Source organism: Myotis myotis, unplaced genomic scaffold (assembly GCF_014108235.1).
Source record: "Myotis myotis isolate mMyoMyo1 unplaced genomic scaffold, mMyoMyo1.p scaffold_m19_p_1, whole genome shotgun sequence".
Taxonomy (NCBI): Eukaryota; Metazoa; Chordata; class Mammalia; order Chiroptera; family Vespertilionidae; genus Myotis; species Myotis myotis.
The window spans coordinates 208,814,954-208,832,560 of NW_023416313.1; the positions used below are offsets into that span (position 1 = coordinate 208,814,954).

General features: G+C 40.6%; 1 protein-coding gene across 11 annotated transcripts in view; it reads right to left on the reverse strand.

Moving 5' to 3' along the window:
• Positions 1-17,607, reverse strand: part of CEP128 (centrosomal protein 128) — a 344,130-nt gene that overhangs the window by 215,168 nt on the left and 111,355 nt on the right. For all 11 annotated transcript variants that reach the window (XR_004968369.1, XM_036314524.1, XM_036314495.1 and 8 more), the window contains one exon: positions 4,890-5,240. Coding sequence is in view for 10 of the 11 variants with exons in the window: in XM_036314524.1 (XP_036170417.1) it covers positions 4,890-5,240 (351 nt within the window). In the remaining variant the exon portion in view is untranslated. The remainder of the gene's footprint in view (positions 1-4,889; positions 5,241-17,607) is intronic.

The window sequence follows — 17,607 nt, forward strand, 5'->3', positions numbered from 1 at the left end:
CTTAAACCACCAGGTAATTTATTATCATCTCCCGAGACAGGACTGCTGCAGACACAGTACATCAAACCTCAGGTCCACCTCTCTGCATTTCTCTCAGCAATACCCTCTCTGTGTGAGGCTTCATTCTCAGGACCATAGCAAGACAGCTTCGGCCATTCCAGGCATTCCAGCCAAATACAACATCAAGAGAAGGAAAAAAGCTCTCTTCTCATGCATCATTTTTAAGAGTGAGTAAATGTTTACCCAAAGCTCCCCAACAGACTTCATAGAGAATTCTTTATTTATTGATCAGAATAGGCTTGCATGCCTAGTAGTTGGGCCACATGAATTTCTTTCTGAATGGAATGGAATGGAATGGATTGGGGTGGGGAAGTAACCAAGACTACTAAAGGAGCCCGCTAACATTTCTATGTAAGTTTTGTGTGGGGATGGAAAAAGTAGAGAGCTGGGTTGATTATAGATTGCAGGTCAGTAAAATGTGTGAGGTGGAAGGAAGAAATTAAAGATGCCAGTGAGCATGTCATCAGAGTAGCTTTTCAGGAAGTCCAGTCTGACGGGAAAAAACTGATTGCAGGAAATGACTGAACAACCAGAGGAATGCAGGAAGATGAAAATCAAATGCCAATGGTTCAAAAAGGAAAGGGGGAAAGAGGAAATGTGTAAGATCAGAGACTGTAATTTTGGAACTAGCGATCTGAACATACAGAAATTACAAATGATAACAAATTTTAGTCACAGAACTTAGCTGCTGAGTGGTCTGAAGGTAAATTAGGAAATTAGTGAAGTATGAAGATACAGAATTAAATAGGTTAATGACTGAAACTTTGAGGTCGACAAAGATAATGGCCAAAATTGCATGTAATGAAACAGGTTGAGGGGAAGTCAGGTGTAAAAATCCATGAGAAATGTTGACACATAATGGAAAAATACATCGCAGTCAGGAACAATAGGGAGAATGTTCTAACCAAGAAAACCCTGCTTCCAAAGGTCAGCTGTAAGTAAAGATTATGAAAGAACTGTAATGGCTGGGTAAAGTCAAAAGAATGAGACTGTAAAACCATGGTGGATATAGGACTAGGAGCGAACTCCTCAAAGGCCTCATGACAAAGGACACGTAGTTTTTTTGAATTAACTAAAGGTGGACAAGGAAATTAAAAATAATAATAATAAGTTATTTATTTGCCTGTGAGGGAACATGCAGATTGCTAAATTATGCTAATTCAGGGTGGGGCAAAAGTAGGCTTACAGTTGTGAGTACACAAAACAGAGTTTATTCTTATATTATTATGCATTAATTATTGTATAATTTTTCATACGAACAACTGTAAACTACTTTGGCCCTACAATATATATCAGTGATTTGTCCTTTCCTTAATAGCATTTGATAGGACTGCTTACATATTTTTAAAGTACTCACTCAAGCATGGATCCTTCTCACTTTTTAGACATGAAAAATTCAAACTTTAAAAGACAGTATTTATTACACATTGCTCTTGTTTTTCCTCAGCATGAAAGCAATACACAGAAGGAAAAATGACAATATAAGATTCTTGAAGTCAAAGATTATCAAACAAAAAGCTCAAGACACACGAGCAAGCCAAGTATTCTGCCAATTCAGAAAACACACACAAACATACACACACACATAACCTAAGAGGATTCCCATTATCCATGTTAAAAAGATATATGAATTTGGAACATTCAGGAAAGCATATGTTATGAACAGAATCAGTTGTTTTTTTTCTTTAGCATTTTCCAAGCATGTATAAAAGCCAATGACTTCAAACAGCACTTCAAAAGTAAAACCAAGGTTTCATGCTTATTTTTGGCCTGAAACTAATATATTTTATGTCAACTATAATTTTTAATTAATTAATTAATTAATTAATTAATTAGAACAAAAACCTCACAACTTATGAGTAGATTATATGTATCTATAGAATTTTAGGTCTTCCAATACACATTCATCTACATATCCTAAAGAATACCATGATTCCCTGATGTATACATCCATGCCATTGTCTTTGAAAGGAAAGTATACAATCTGATTTCTGTTTGTTTCTGCAATGATATGCCATTTGACTGATATTCCATATCCTTCAGTAATTAAGCAGTTTTTAAGATGATATATATATATATAGATGTATCTATGTATATCTATAGATACATATCTATAGATATATATAGTAGTCTACCAAGATTCCAAAAATGTAAAAAGCAAAAAAAAAAAAGCAAATAAATCAGAGCACAGAGCAATATTTAGAAAAATAAAAGCTTTTAGCCTTCTAATGTAATTTTTAATAAAGGTTGGGTTTTTTTAATCTTAACCAGGGGATATGTTTAGATAGAAAGAGGAAGGGATAAAAAGAGAGAGAAAAATCCATGAGAGAGAGAAAAACACTGATTAGCTGCCTCCAGTACATGCCCCAACTAGGATCGAATCTGCAACCTAGGTATGTACCCTGACCAGGAATCTAACCCGCAACCTTTGTGTACAGAACGACAAGCCTGTCCAGAACTGAGCAATCTGGCCAGGGCCCTTCTAATGTATTTTTAACTGGAAAATATTAAAGCAGAAAATAAATTATTCTGTTAAAAGATATGGAAGTATGCACAGAACTATTTTTAAAATCCAAAAATTATATCTTTTGACCATATAAAATGGCTCAACAAAGCTACTTATTAAACAATTAATTTATTCTTTAAACCATAATATGTTTTACTTGTCAACCAGTATCATTTTTATTTTAATATACACTTCCAAATATACCCTGGAGGCACTTTTTGAAAATAATTAGTCCTAAAAAAAAAAAAAAAAAAAAAAAAAAAAAAAAAAAGGAGTAGGCTGTATTACTAATGCCTTAAGATGGCTTTGAGATTGTATTAAGAATCAAATTCTCATTAGTGGTATTATTCAGTAAGATGTATAAAAACACTTTTCCCAAAAATTATTTACAATGTATTTCTACAACACAGATTTACTGAACACATGCATTTGCAGTGAAATATATGTTACCCTTTCTTCCTTGATTAACCATTGCTATAACTGCAACATGCTGCATTAATTTTAAGGCTTTTAAAGTGGAAATTACAATGCCTGCTGTGATAATTGTGATACTACCCTAACTATGGCAATCACTTTAAAACTACTTCTTTGCTTATTATTAGCAATGCTAAGTGATAAAAAATAATTATATCAGGAGTATCTGAAAAATGATTGTTTAACAATCTTTAATATTCTGAAAAGCTCAATCTAGAAAACTCTCAGCTCCATGGATTAGGATACTGCCTGATGGCATGGACTCTTCTAAATTTCCTCTAATTAAGTAAAATCCCCAGATGGTTCTCAATTAATCAATCCCCCCCAACCACTGTTCCCCCTAGCAGCCTCCCTTATAGGCAGGCTCACTGAACCAGTTGCCAGACCAGGCTGACAGCAGAATAATCAAGGTTGAGCAATTTCCTGGAATCAAATCAGTTTAGATTCAAGTCTGAAAGCTTTAGAGCTGTTTACATCTGGGCAACTGGTCCACCCAGAATGAGCCCACTGGGTTAAATTGGAAAGCAAGCATCCACAGTGAGGGCCAAGCGATCACTTCCTCCATCGTCTAGAGGTCTGAGAAACTCCTATGTAAGAGGTAAAATATCTTTTCCATGACAGCTCATCTGAAACAAAGACCTGTCACTCTTATGTGCTGACAATTGATTTCACGAATGTAAATGTCTTACATTTTGTTTTCTTTTTAAAAAAAGTCAACTTATCCAAATGAGGATTATTCTAAAATGTTCATAGTTCTTGACAAGTGACAAATGACAAAGAAGAAATGATAAACCAAGACTAAACATGGATAAAAATCAAATCATGACTTTCCTGCTTATCTATACATATAAAGAGGTAATATGCAAATTAGGCCTGGATGCCGTAACAGGTAACCACCAGACAGGAGGAGGTTGTGTGCGCAGGTGAGGCCCAGAACGGAGATGGAGACAGACACAGGGGGACCTGCTAGAGCCACCATGGCAGCTTGGGCAGCCCCGGAGTGGACACAGGCAGAAGGGCAGGGAGGGCCTGGGGTGGAAGTCAGGCATGGGTCCTGGCCGCCCGTGGCGCCAGCCTGACTCCTGCGGCGGCCCGCAGGGTGCCTTCTCGCACTGTGGGAGGTGGGGCACCTTTTGTAGTTATCTTATAAACATCTGGGTTTAATTCAACCCAAAGATATACTGGAAAATCAACATAGGAGCATAAAATCCATTTAAAGTAACTGATTATGCAAGAGAAAAGATGATGTGAAATGCATACATAGATCAGTGAAATGCTTTTCATTGCTATCAAAAGGGCACAAAAGCCGGGTCTTAAAGAGGCTTGTGATCTGAAAATACTATTCATTCAGTGAGATTATCGATATCAGTCATCTAACTAAACCCATTATAGTGGCTGCCACAAAATGGTCAAGTAGTAACTACTGCATTTTTAAATGCTTCTTTTTAACAAATACTTAAGTTGAAGAATACCAAGAAATGAAATTATAAAATATATGCCTTGGGTGAAAAGTCACATAATTCTTAAGAAAGATTTTGTGATTTTCTTACACATGAGTATTAAGCAATGATTTCAATGTAAGGAAATAAAAATTAAACTGGAAGAGAGGTTAGATCTATTTTAAGGGCCAACTCTGAAAAGTCATGGAATAAAAAAAGGCTTTTAAAAGATTAAAAAACAAAACAAAATCACTCTTTACCTTGAAAGAGTCAAGACATAAACACTCTTCTATCAAGGACATCTTGATAGATTATATGCACAGCATGGCGCATAAGTGTTTGATCACAGGACAGATGAATGAATGGTTGGTCACAGCAAAAATAATTCCTTAGGAATTTGGCATTTATACCTGATTATTCTTGTCTGTCAGTTGATCCAGAGTTTCAGATTGTTTCTCCATTGCTCGCTCTAACTTCTTATGCTTCAGCTTCCACTGCCTAATGGAATCCTGAGCTTTCAGTTTCAGCTCCTCTCTCCTCTTCTCTGCCTCCTGCCTCAGGGCCTCTGACTGCTGGAACTCTAGGAGGTACTGCTCAGCCTGCTTGGTTGCATCCTCAGCATGGTGTGTCAGCTCGGAGATCTGGTGGTCAGCTTGCTTGCACTTGGCATCACACGTCTCAAAGTGATTCTGGATCTCCTTAAGTTGATCCAACATCTGTAGTTGCTGTTTTTCCTTGTTGTCCAATTCACGTGTTAAATTCTAGAAATAAAGCAGGTGAAATATTAGGTACAGATTCTTGTCAAAATTGGATGCATAATATATCAAACAAGAGTCTCTAATGTCACTGAAATGGGAATCATCTGCATTAAATTTCATTAGCAACCAATCTAGAAAAGTGTCCTTTTCTTTTTATATATATACTAGAGGCCCGGTGCACAAAAATTTGTGCACTTGGGGGGGGAGGGGGGAGAGGGGGTCCCTCAGACCGGCCTGTGCCCTCTTGCAGTCTGGGACCCCTCGGGAGATAACGCCCTGCTGGCTTAGGCCTGCTCCCGGGTGGCAGAGGGCAGGCCCAATCCCTAGGTGCAGCCTCTGGTCGGGCTCAGAGCAGGGCCGATTGGGGAGTTGGGGCGCCGCCCCGTCATGCACAAAGCAGGGCGGATCGGGAGGTTGCAATGCTACCCCTAGTCACGCTCAGGGTAGGGCCGATTGGGGGGTTGGGGCACCGCCCCCTGTCACACTCAAGGCAGGGTCGATAGGGAGGTTGCGGTGCCACCCCCTGTCACGCACAGAGCAGGGTCGATCAGGGGGTTGGGGAGCTCCCCCCTGTCATGCACAGAGCAGGGCTGATCAGGGGGTTGAGGAGCTCCCCCCTGTCACTCACAGAGTAGGGCCAATAGGGGAGTTGGGGCACCGCCCCCTGTCACACTCAGGGCAGGGCGGATCAGGGGGTTGGGGGACCGCCACTGTCACACTCAGGGCAGGGCCAATGGGGAGGTTATGGCTCTACCGTCACACACAGAGCAGGGCCCATGGGGGGCGGGGGGGGGGGGGCGCCGCACCTTGTCACACACAGAGCAGGGCCGATCAGGGGGGTTTGGTTGCTGCACCCTGTCATGCTGATCCCAGTGCCGGGAGGCCTCGCTGCTCCGCTGATCCCGGTGCTGGGAGGCATAGTACCCTTTTACTATATAGGATAGAAGCCTGGTGCACAGGAGGGGGCTGGCTGGTTTGCCCTGAGGGTGTCCTGGATCAGGGTGGGGGGTCCCCACTGGGGTGCCTGGCCAGCCTGGGTGAGGGGCTGAGGGGCGTTTTCAGGCTGGCGGGTGACTGAAGCTCCCAACCTGTCCTTTTTTCCTTTTTTTTCATTCTGGGCCAGCTTTAGCTCTGAGGCTCGGCTCCAGCTATGAGACCTCCGGTGCTGAAAGCAGGTTTCTGGCCTTTGTTTACCCTTCTGTATTTGAAACAATGTTGCGGTCCTGCTGGCTGAAGCCCAGGGTTTTGTTTAGCTTCTATTTTTGTAACATAGTTGCTTAGAATGCAGCTGAGAGGCCGGCAAGGCAGGCGGGGAAGCTTGGCTTCCTCCGTCACTAAAGCAAGCAAGCCTCATGTGAGCTTCCAGCTGCCTGGCTGCCGGCCGCCATTTGGCTCTCAGTTAATTTGCATATTGCCCTGATTAGCCAATGGGAAGGGTAACGGTCATACACTAATTACCATGTTTCTCTTTTATTAGATAGGATAGTAGAGGCCCGGTACATAAAATTCCCCCTCGGGGGAATGTCTGACTGCCGGTTTAGGCCCGATCCTGGGAATCGGGCCTAAACTGGCAGTTGGACATACCTCTCACAATCCTGGACTGCTGGCTCCTAATCACTCACCTGCCTACCGGCCTGGTCGCCCCTAACTGCCCCCACCCCTGATCGCCCCTCACTGCCTCCGCATGCTGGCCTGATCGCCCCTAACTGCCCCACCTACTGACCAGGTCACCCCTAACTGCCTGCCACTGCTGGCCAGGTTGCTCCCAACTGCCCCCTCCCTGCCAGCCTGGTCACTCCTAACTGGCCCCCCCACCCCGCTGACCCCCCCTTACTGCTGCCCCTGCCAGCGTAGTCACCCCCAACTGCCCCCCTCTGCCGGTCTGATCACCCCTAACTGCCCCCCTGATGGCCTGGTTGCCCCTCACTGCCCCCCTGCCAGCCTAATCACCCCCTACTGCCCCCTGCTGGCCTGGCCGCCCCCAACTGCACACCACCCCCCGCCAGCCTGGTCACCCTTAACTGCCCTCCCCCCACCAGCCTGGTTGCTTCTTACTGCTCCCCCCTACCAGCCTGGTCATCACAAACTGGCCCCCTCTGCTGGCCTGGTTGCCCCTTACTGCCCCCCCTGCCAGCCTTGGTCGCCCCCAACTGTCCCCCCTGCTGGCCTGGTCACCCCCAACTGCCCCCTCCTTGCCGGCCTGGTCGCCCCTGATGGCACCCTCCTGGCTTGGTCACCCCACGCAGCCTGCTGTTCAGTCATTTGGTCGTCCCTCACTAAATCCCCCGCTGGCCTGGTTGCCCCATGAAGCCTGCTTGTTCAGTCGTTCGGTCATCCCTTACTAACCCCCCTGCAAGCCTGGTCATAGGAAGCCATCTTGTAAGGGCATGAGGGTTAATTTGCAGATTACCTCTTTATTATATAGGATTTTTAAATTGATTTCAAAAAGAGGAAGGAAGAGGGAGAGGGACAGAAACATCAATGAGAGAAAAACATCAACTGGCTGCCATCTACATGCCCCCTACTGGGTACTGAGCCCAAAACCTGGGCATGTGCCCTAACTGAGAATCGAACGGCTGACATCTAGGTGCATGGGATGAAGCTCAACCAACTGAGCCACACCAGCCAGGCTATGAGTCTTTTTCTATATATTTTACAATCACATTAGTTGAAAATAATTTTTATAAAAATATTTTCTTTTTCCAACTACTTCATTATCCAAATCAGGAAAATATGTATTGTCCAAATGAACACCAATAAAATAGACAGAAGACCTTGTTGATGAGAACAACAATGTGCATTATTTTAATAAGACAGGATTTTGCCCAACTAAATATCAATGTTTTCAGATTATCATAGCAATCATGTAATATTTCACTTCCTAAAATTTTGTTAAAATAAAAATTCATACAAAAAAATGAGCACGATGACAAACGGTACAAATTACACTATATTTCAGAGTACAGTTAAAAGGTTCTAAATAAAGGGACTTCAAGCTAAATCAACATCCTATCTAATAAAAATGGAATATGCTAATCGACCCTCACACCATCGCAAAGATGGTGGCGCCCACAGCCAATAAGGAGGGAATATGCTAATTGACTGCCACACCCTCAAAGATGGCAGTGCCCACAGCCACAAGATGGTAGCGTCCAGTCCCCTCAGCCCCACCGGGGCAGCAGACACACAGCAAGGCTGGGCCCTTTCCACATGCCTGCCTCTGGAGACCCCCAGACCCCTCAGCCCCTCAGCCGCCCAGGTCCGTCCGAGGCGCAGGTAACCAGGGCCGGCCAAGGCTTGTGCTGTTGGCAGTGGCAGCAGCAGAGGTGTAATGGGTGTCACCTTCCCCTGATTGCCAAGTCACCTCCTGCCCCTAAGGCCTCCCGGACTGTGAGAGGGGGCAGGCCGGGCTGAGGGACCCCTTCCATGCACCGGGCCTCTAGTCCTATCTAATAAAAGAGTAATATGCAAATTAATCATCACTCCACGACAAAGATGGCAGCGCACATAGCAGCCGGGGCAGGATGCTGGCGGCATCACCCCAGCAACATGAGCCCAGCAGGCATTGCTGTGGCAACCCGGAGCAGGCAAGCACCCAGCAGGGCCTACTGGCGAGTTGCCGGGCGTGGCAGGTCTCCGGGGCAATCCGCGAGTAGGCAAGCGCAGCCCAAAGGCAGCGCCCAGCAGGGCCTGCTGATGGGTCGCCGCAGGGACCCCCAAGCAGGCAAGCGTGGCCCGCAGGCAGTGCCCAGCAGGGCCTGCTTACCCGTTGCCATGGTGTGGAGCAGGCAGGCCCCGCAGAGAGCAGAGAACCATGGGGAGCGGGCCTGAGCCATCAGTAGGACATCCTCTCAGTGCTCCTGGATTGGAGAGGGTGCAGGTCGGGCTGAAGGATCCCCTCTCACCCTCACCCTCCCCGTGCACAAATTTCATGCACCGGGGCTCTAGTCTATAATAATAGAAGCATAATATGCTAATTAGACTTACAACCTTCCAGGTAAGCTGGGCTACAAGGGAAGCCTGGATCCTGGGTGCCTGCCAGCAGCCAAAGGGAAGACCAGGTCCCGGGTGCCAGAGGGAAGCCCGGGTACGAGGTGCCAGAAGGAAGCTGATATAGGCATCCAGGGGAAGGAGGGCCTACTCTTTCACGAATTTTGTGTATTGGACCTCTAATACTATTATAAGTTGATGGACTTATCTCAAGCTTACATGAATCACTGTAGGATAGATTTTTAAATAAACTGAAATTTATTTGAAATATTTATTTAATCCATAATATAACCCAAGCTCTTAAAAATCTAGCTTCCCTAAAGCAGAATTGGTCAATAATACATTTAGAACTTTCACTAAACCATCATGATTCATACATACTTTTAATTTGAATAGAATAGGTGTAGATCTAATGTTTAAAATTTTTTTATTGATTTTAGAGAGGAGAAGAGAGAGAGAGAGAGAGACAGAGAGAGGGAGAGAGAGATCAATGTGAGAAAGAAACATCTATGGGTTGCCTCCTAGGTGCACCAACCAGGTATCGAACTCTCAACCTGGGTATGTGCCCTGACCAACTGAGCCATACTGGCCAGGGCATGTAGATCTCCTTTTAACTTTAAAAATGAGAGGACAGTGCTTTTATATAACATTTCATACAAGTAAAATAATATTGTAATCATTAACATTAAGGCACTATTGTAAAGCTTTGGAAGGGAGTGACAAATTGAGAAATAAGTGCTTACAATGTGGCCCAGAAGCTGCTCTTCTTGCACCTTAGTTTCCAAATACCTGGGATGACAAAGTTAGCATGACAAGGTCATGTGTCCAAATAAGATGGGGTTCGGGAGGCTAAGATGATGCTGCGAGCTGAACAAACAATAAATATCATCTGCACTGTACCAAGACACCTACAAATGGAGACTGGAAGCATTTACCAACTCCCTCAGGCTAATGGCAGATTGTTCAGTCCCAGATTGCATTATTCCTGAACTATGGTTTAAATAAAGTTTCTCTCTTGATTAATGTTATGGTTTGACATTATGGCAAAGATACAAAATAATGCCTCGAAAACAAGCTTCATTTTCTTAGCAATAGGTTCGCTTTGCTCAGTTTGCTGAATTCAATGCAGCCTGAAAGAGATGAGTCACTCCTTTGTCCATGCAAACACAACAGTAAATTGAAAACTGTGCACTTATTTATGTGACAGATTCTAAAATGAGATCAGAAAACCCTCGTGATAGTGGTTTACCCTCCTTCCCTTACTTAAAAGTTTTACCACTGTGTTGTAAATTAACTTTATTAACAAGCAGTAATCATGAGAGGTATCCATTTTTCCCCCAACAAACCCTCTGTGTTAGGCACATATGGAAAGGTTCATAAGACCTGGCTTCAACACCAAAGAAGCTAATTATCTAAATGGGAGCTATTCACAGCTAAATTACAACATGAATAGTCCTGGGTGCTAAAATGTGATAGACAGTTACCTGAAGAGGTCTATATTCTACAGTGTGGCTGGGGAGGGATTCTCCTAGGAGGCGACATATGAGCCGAGATTTAAATGAAAAGGAGCTAATAATAATAATAATAAATAAAAAATTACAGCTACTACTGAAATATATTGAGTACTTGAGTAGTGCAACGAATTATGTAAATGTTTTAAACAATTATCTCATTAGATCCCACCACAAAACTAAAGCAAGACATGATAGAATGAATGAGAGCCACAAAGTGGGCCATTGGTGGCTGTTTGTAAAGAGTCATAGTTCAAGAGGGCTAAAAAGACATTGGAAAATAAGGTCAGAAATTGGGTTGGGGGATGCTAATCCACTGTAAGCTTTCAAAGGGTTTTTCAGTAAGAGAATAGCATGACCAGATCCATGTTTGAGAAAGATTAATTATCAAAGGACATTATGCTAACACTAGGATATTAAAATATTATGATGACATTAAAAATAATTGAAGACCATCCTTTTAAAGCAGGAATGGACTTTTACTTTTTTTTAAATAAATTTTTATTGTTTGGTTTTTTTTTTTACAGAGAGGAAGGGAGAGAGATAGAGAGTTAGAAACATCGATGAGAGAGAAACATCGACCAGCTGCCTCCTGCACACTCCCTACTGGGGATGTGCCCGCAACAAAGGTACATGCCCTTGACCGGAATCGAACCTGGGACCCTTCAGTCCGCAGGCTGACGCTCTATCCACCGAGCTAAATCGGTTTTGGCAGGAATGGACTTTTAGAACCAATTCTTCTCTTATCTGAATTCAATTTCAGCAATCAAATTCAATGAAGCTGGCTTATAACAGATAAGAACCAATGGCATTTAAGAGACTCGAAAGGAAAAGAAGGAAAAAAACCCTTGTCAGTCTTTCTGAAGAAAATACAGGTATGTTTCCATTCAGTCCAATACATATTTACTGCACTGAGCAACATCCAAGGGGCTGAGACCCGAAGATGAGTAAGACGGTATGGTTCTGCATTCTACTGCTCCAGAGTACCACACAGCCTGGTTAGGGAGACAGGCACATAAAGTTATTTTTAATAAACGTGATATATATGAGCAATTCTTTCTTCTCCATCTCAAATTTTGTCTCTCTTCCCAATTTATACAGCCTAATCTATACTTACATCTATTTCCCAGTGTTTTTATCTGGTTATATAATGTTTTATAACAATGATTTTTTTTCTTCCAAAAAAAAAAAAAAAAAAAAAGAGCCCTGAGCTAACATCATTAGGTGGTGGCTAAGGGAACAAAAAAGAAGATAATTCAACAGTTACTACTGAAAATAATAAAGAGAAAGACAGAGAGAGAAAGAGAAGGAGGTACAGAGAAGAGAGACAACAGAGATCAAAAATGAATGCCCACGCCAGCTAATCGCAGAACTCACACACACCACCCTCCACCAAGGCAAGACTGTGGCTAACCCTCCTGCCTTCTGATGCCCTTTAATGCCTTCTTTCTTGATTAAAGAGCCCTTAATATTGGGGTTAGTAGGAAAAGGGGGGTGATAATGGGGAAGAGGGGAAAAATTAACAAGAAAATCTCTTGTTAATAAATAAGACACCTCTTCCAAACATTCACAAATAAAGCCTTTTGTAAAAATTCAAAATAATCTGATTTTGCAATGTTTGAAAAAAATAATCCCAAATTAGGGCCAAGCGATATAGAAATACAATCATTTGTAAAGCCTCTATTTACTAATGAAAAATTAGTGAAGAAGTCACTTGTTCAATTTTCCCAAACAGTTTAATAATATCTGAGGAAGCCCCCCTTCTAAATTCTAGGGGAAAGTATTAGCTATTATAATGTTTATAATAGCTAGTCTGTCATTTTTAGACACACAATATATCTAGTGGAATTGTTATAGGTATACACACATATTTTAGTATACTAGAGTAAACAGGTACACTGTAAAATTATATGAGTTTGTATTATCCTCATTTTACTGAAAATAAAGAATTTTCCATTTCAATTATTATAAAGATTGAATTTTTACATCTTGTCTCTGGTGACAAGTTCATTTTAAGCATACTGTTTTGGTGAAAACTCCTCAGTTGGAAACACAATTCATAATTATAGTATTTCTCATATAAAAACATACAAACCACAATAGAACGATCTATTTTACAGTACAGTTTCTAGAAACGCAGTACAGTGAAAAGCAGCAACTATCTGAGTGCATCAAAATGATATACTAAGACAAAAATGATGCTTAAAGCATATAGGCATATAAAGCTCAATTCTTTTTTTCCGTTCTTTATTGATTAAGGTATTACATATGTGTCCTTATCCCCATATTGCCCGCCGCCCTTGCTCCTGCCCTCACCCCCCTGGTGTCTGTGTCCATTGGTTATGCTTATATGCATGCATACAAGTCCTTTGGTTGATATCTCGCCCTAACTCCCACCCTCCCCTACCTTCCCTTTTTGGTTTGAAAGCTCAGTTCTTTACAAGAACAAAAACAGGGACATAAACAACAAAAAAGCAAAGAACTAAAATAAAGCTAGTAAATAGCAAACAAGCCTCAAGCAGAACACCATTTGAAACATAATTCAATTAATTATTCTTAATACTAACTCTGTGAACAAAGATTAGACTAATTCCAGCCCAAAATATGACGTCCTTAAAGCAGGAACAAGATGAAAACACTGATTGAGAGAACAGGGACATTATATCCAAAATGAGATGCAAATATCCAGTGAGGAAGGTGGCTGACTCTTGCACAGGGCAAAACAGTAACATTTTGTTTACATTTTTGGTATTGAAATTAAACTATTTTCCAGCATGATGGAACATTTTAATTCCCATGTGGCCAGTTAATTGCATTTATAGATTATTTCATTTTAACTAAACTAAAATAGACAGAAAGCTTAAAAAAAAAATCCCAGCCAAAAAAACAAAACAAAACACACAAACAAACAAAAAACTACAGAATGAATATATAATGTTACTAATGGATGGACATGTATTTATAAATGTGATATTAGGATTAATATTAATTCAACCAGCATTCACTGAGTGTCAACTACAGGCACAGGCTGGGTTCGAGGGCTGTAAAAAATACAAGGCAGAGTTCTTTCTCAACTAAAGGAAACCTGATTACTGGCACTGTTGTGTCTGACCCAATAGCAGGCCTCTCTCCCCACCTCCTGCTAATATATTCTCCTATTTCATGGAGGCTGCAAAACCAAAAGTGCAGCATTCCCTTGAGCTAGGTTTTGAGGCCAAATTAGACGCAGTGTAGAGAGATACAGCATGTGGAAGTGAGGCAGGGACCATATACTTGCTAATTTAGCCTTTTGCTGCGGGCCAGCGAGGTCATAGAGACATACTTTATTCTGTTCTGTGGTGAATCTCTACTTTCTTGGAAGCCTAGGCAAGGTCAGCTCTGCCAATAATATAAACAACTATTGCATAAAATACCTAGAGCAGTTCTATTTCCCACACTAAAAGCTAAATATAAAGTTTTGCTTTTACTGAGTAAACAAAAGAACTAACAGATTTAATAAGATTTCACCTGAAAGTCTCAGATTCTTAATTAAGACATGCCCCACTCACCTCTATTGGGAAATTAGCTTGACATATTCTTGCATGTTTTGATGAACTCATTCATTTTGGTATAATTTAGGTGCTTTATGAACTGATACTGAGAGGATAACTAATCAATTTTCCACAGTCAAGAGAACTAAGGAAGTCTCTTCAAATAAAATAACTCAAATCAATCAAAACAAGTAGGGTAGTCCCAAAATATTCCTACATGTAGCTAAATTAGGGAATCATCCTATTTAAAACTTTTTTTAAAGTCACTGTTGGTTAAATCTAGAATATATACTGAAATCTGTGAGTCAATTATTTTTAACCCATGCAAAAACTCATATTAATAATCTTTAAAAAATGTTTCAAAACAATTAGTTAGGGATCAGTTATAGAAGACTGTAGTAACCACATCACAAATATCCTTCCTTTAAAAATATAACCTTCTTTCTTTTCTATCAAACCAATCTTGACCACATGTACTATTATCACTTGTTTGCCAAATGAAGCAGAGATGCACAAAGAATATTAATTTCAAATAATAGGTTCCTCAGACTTCTCAATGATTAAAAATAATTATTTCTCCATAAATCCTATGAGAACATATCTGCTTCATACAACTACAATTTCCTTGTATTTTTAATGAAACATAATACTAAGCTTAAGCAAAGTACAGAAAATAATGTTCAATTAATTAAATACATTCATCTCTTTGTGAAGAAATAAAATATTAACTTCTGTTTCATTAGCCATAATGTTCACTATGAGGAACACTTTAAATACACATTTCTTCAGATTGTTTAACTTAAAACACAAGAGAACATGTAATTAACATCTAGACCCCAGCAGCACACTAGGGAAATTCTGACCCTGGCACACAAATCCCAAAGTACATTTGTGTTTTCTTAATTTTTCTCACTCTATTGGACTATTAATTGTAACTCTGCAACTCTGATGTTTAACTAAAGTAGGCACTTTAAGAGGAGAACATTTGCATATAAATAGGACAAAACTGCTCTACTTGAAGCCGAATGGTATTTAGGACTGCTTTTCATGGTGGTAGAACAACCTGTGGATATATATCTGCTATGACATATTATAGGCCAAAGCAGGTATCATGAATGATAAACACCTGTGTCTTACCAATTTTGATGTGGCAGCTGACAGGACTAAGATAAATTACATGGTTCAACTAAAGAAACATTTTATTTCTAATAACATAGTGAGGAGGAGAAACTAAATGTCACATAATATTATGGCTGTGCATTATTATAGAACAGCAATTTTCAGTGTGCAGGCCAACACTCTAACCACTTACCCACACTGGCCACCAAATTTTTCTTCTCCTTTGTATCTATTGGTAGAGCCCCTTCTTTTTTTTTTTTTTTTTTAATCCTCACCCAAGAATATTTTTCCATTGATTTTTTAAAATATATTTTTATTGATTTCAGAGAGGAAAGGAGAAGGAGAGAGAGACAGAAACATCAATGATGAGAGAGAATCATTGATTGGCTGCCTCCTACATACACCCCCCTAGGGATTGAGCCCACAAGGGCATGTACCCTTGACCAGGAATCAAACCTGAGACCCTTCAGTCCACAGGCCGATGCTCTTTCCACTGAACCAAACCAGCTAGGGCTCCACTGATTGTTAGAGAGAGTAGAGGAGAGGGAAAGGCAAAAAGAAACATTGATGTGAGAGAAACACATTGATTGGTTGCCTCCTGCACGTGCTCTGACCAGGGCCTGGGCTGGGGAGGAGCCTGCAACCAAAGTACATGTCCTTGACCAGAATCGAACCAGAACCCTTTGATTCGCAGGCCAATGCTCTAGCCACTGAGCCAAACCAGCTGGCTAGGGCTAGGACCCCTTCTTGTTCCTAATGTTGATTATGTATATTGTCTCTCTTTTAATTTTAAAAGTAAATTGCATAAATTTTACTTGAATGCAAAAAAAACTTTTTGTTCTCCATAAAAATAAATAGGACAATACACTTTTTTAGGAGCAATGTGGCTAAATATAATTCATTGGTTACTTTTTTTTCAGTGTAGCTTTAAAGGTCCAATAAAGTTCTTCTCGTGGCACACATAAACTAAGTACCAAAAGTCTCAGTCAAGGGCACCCACCTGGGTTGCAGGTTTGATCTCAGCCCCAGTCAGGGTACATGCGGGAGGCAACCAATTGATGTTCTCTCTCAGCGATGTTTCTCTCTCTCCCTCTCCCTCATTTCTACTCTCAATAAAAATCAATGGAAAAAATATCCTCTGGTGAGGATTAACAAAAAATAAATAAAATTATAGAGAATATCAAGTCATTATATTGATATTAATTAGTGGTTGTTCTAGATTAGCATTGTCCAGTAGCACTTTCAGCTTTCAGCAGTGATGTTTTATATCAGTGTTAGCCATATATACCTATTGAACACCTGAAATGAGGTCAGTGTGACTGAGTTTTTCATTTTCATTTTAAATCTTATTTAATTTTAACTTTACCATACATAGAACTCAACAGGTGGCATTGTGACTGGATGGTATGAAATTGGGTTGGAGTCATGTCTTGAATTCTCATTGGTATAGAGAGCACATGGTTTTGCTTTGTCTGAATCTTGAGTGGCTGATTAAAGAAACATCCTTCAAAGCTATACCTTTGTATGTCTACTGAGTAAATAAATAGATTATTATTATTTTTCTTTTTTTATTGTGGAAAAATGCACATAACACAAAATTCACCACCTTAGCCATTTTTAAGTTTATAGTTCATTGGTAGAAAAATACATTTACATTATTATCTTCATTCCCTGATGATTTTTGTTCTCCCTTTCACCTTCAAAAAAATTACCTTTAGTATTTTCCTTAGTGAAATTCTATTGAAACTGAATTCATCAGTTTTTGTTGTCCAGAAATATCTTTACTTCACCTTCACTTTTGAAGGATATTTTTAATGGGTATGGATCTAGGTTGGCAATTACTTTCTTTTAGCGCTTTGAAGATACCAGAAAGTTTCCATTTTGATCTTTTAAGGTAATGTGTCTACTTCCTCTTCTAAATGCATTTGAGGTTTTTCTCTTTCTCTTTGGTTTTACTAATTTTAATGTGATATATCTGGTTGTGATTTTCACTGTATTTGTCCTGCTTGGGGTTCTCAGAACTTCTTAATTATGTGGATTGCTGTCTATTCTCTTCAAATATTGCTTCTGTTCCACTCTCTCTTTGGCTTTTAGAATTCCAATTACATACATATTAGAACTTCAGACCTTTCACTATGTCCCATATAGCATTTACAAACTTTTCTGTACAGTAAGCCCTCAAATACTATCATTTTTTTCAACATGCTTTGTTATAATGCT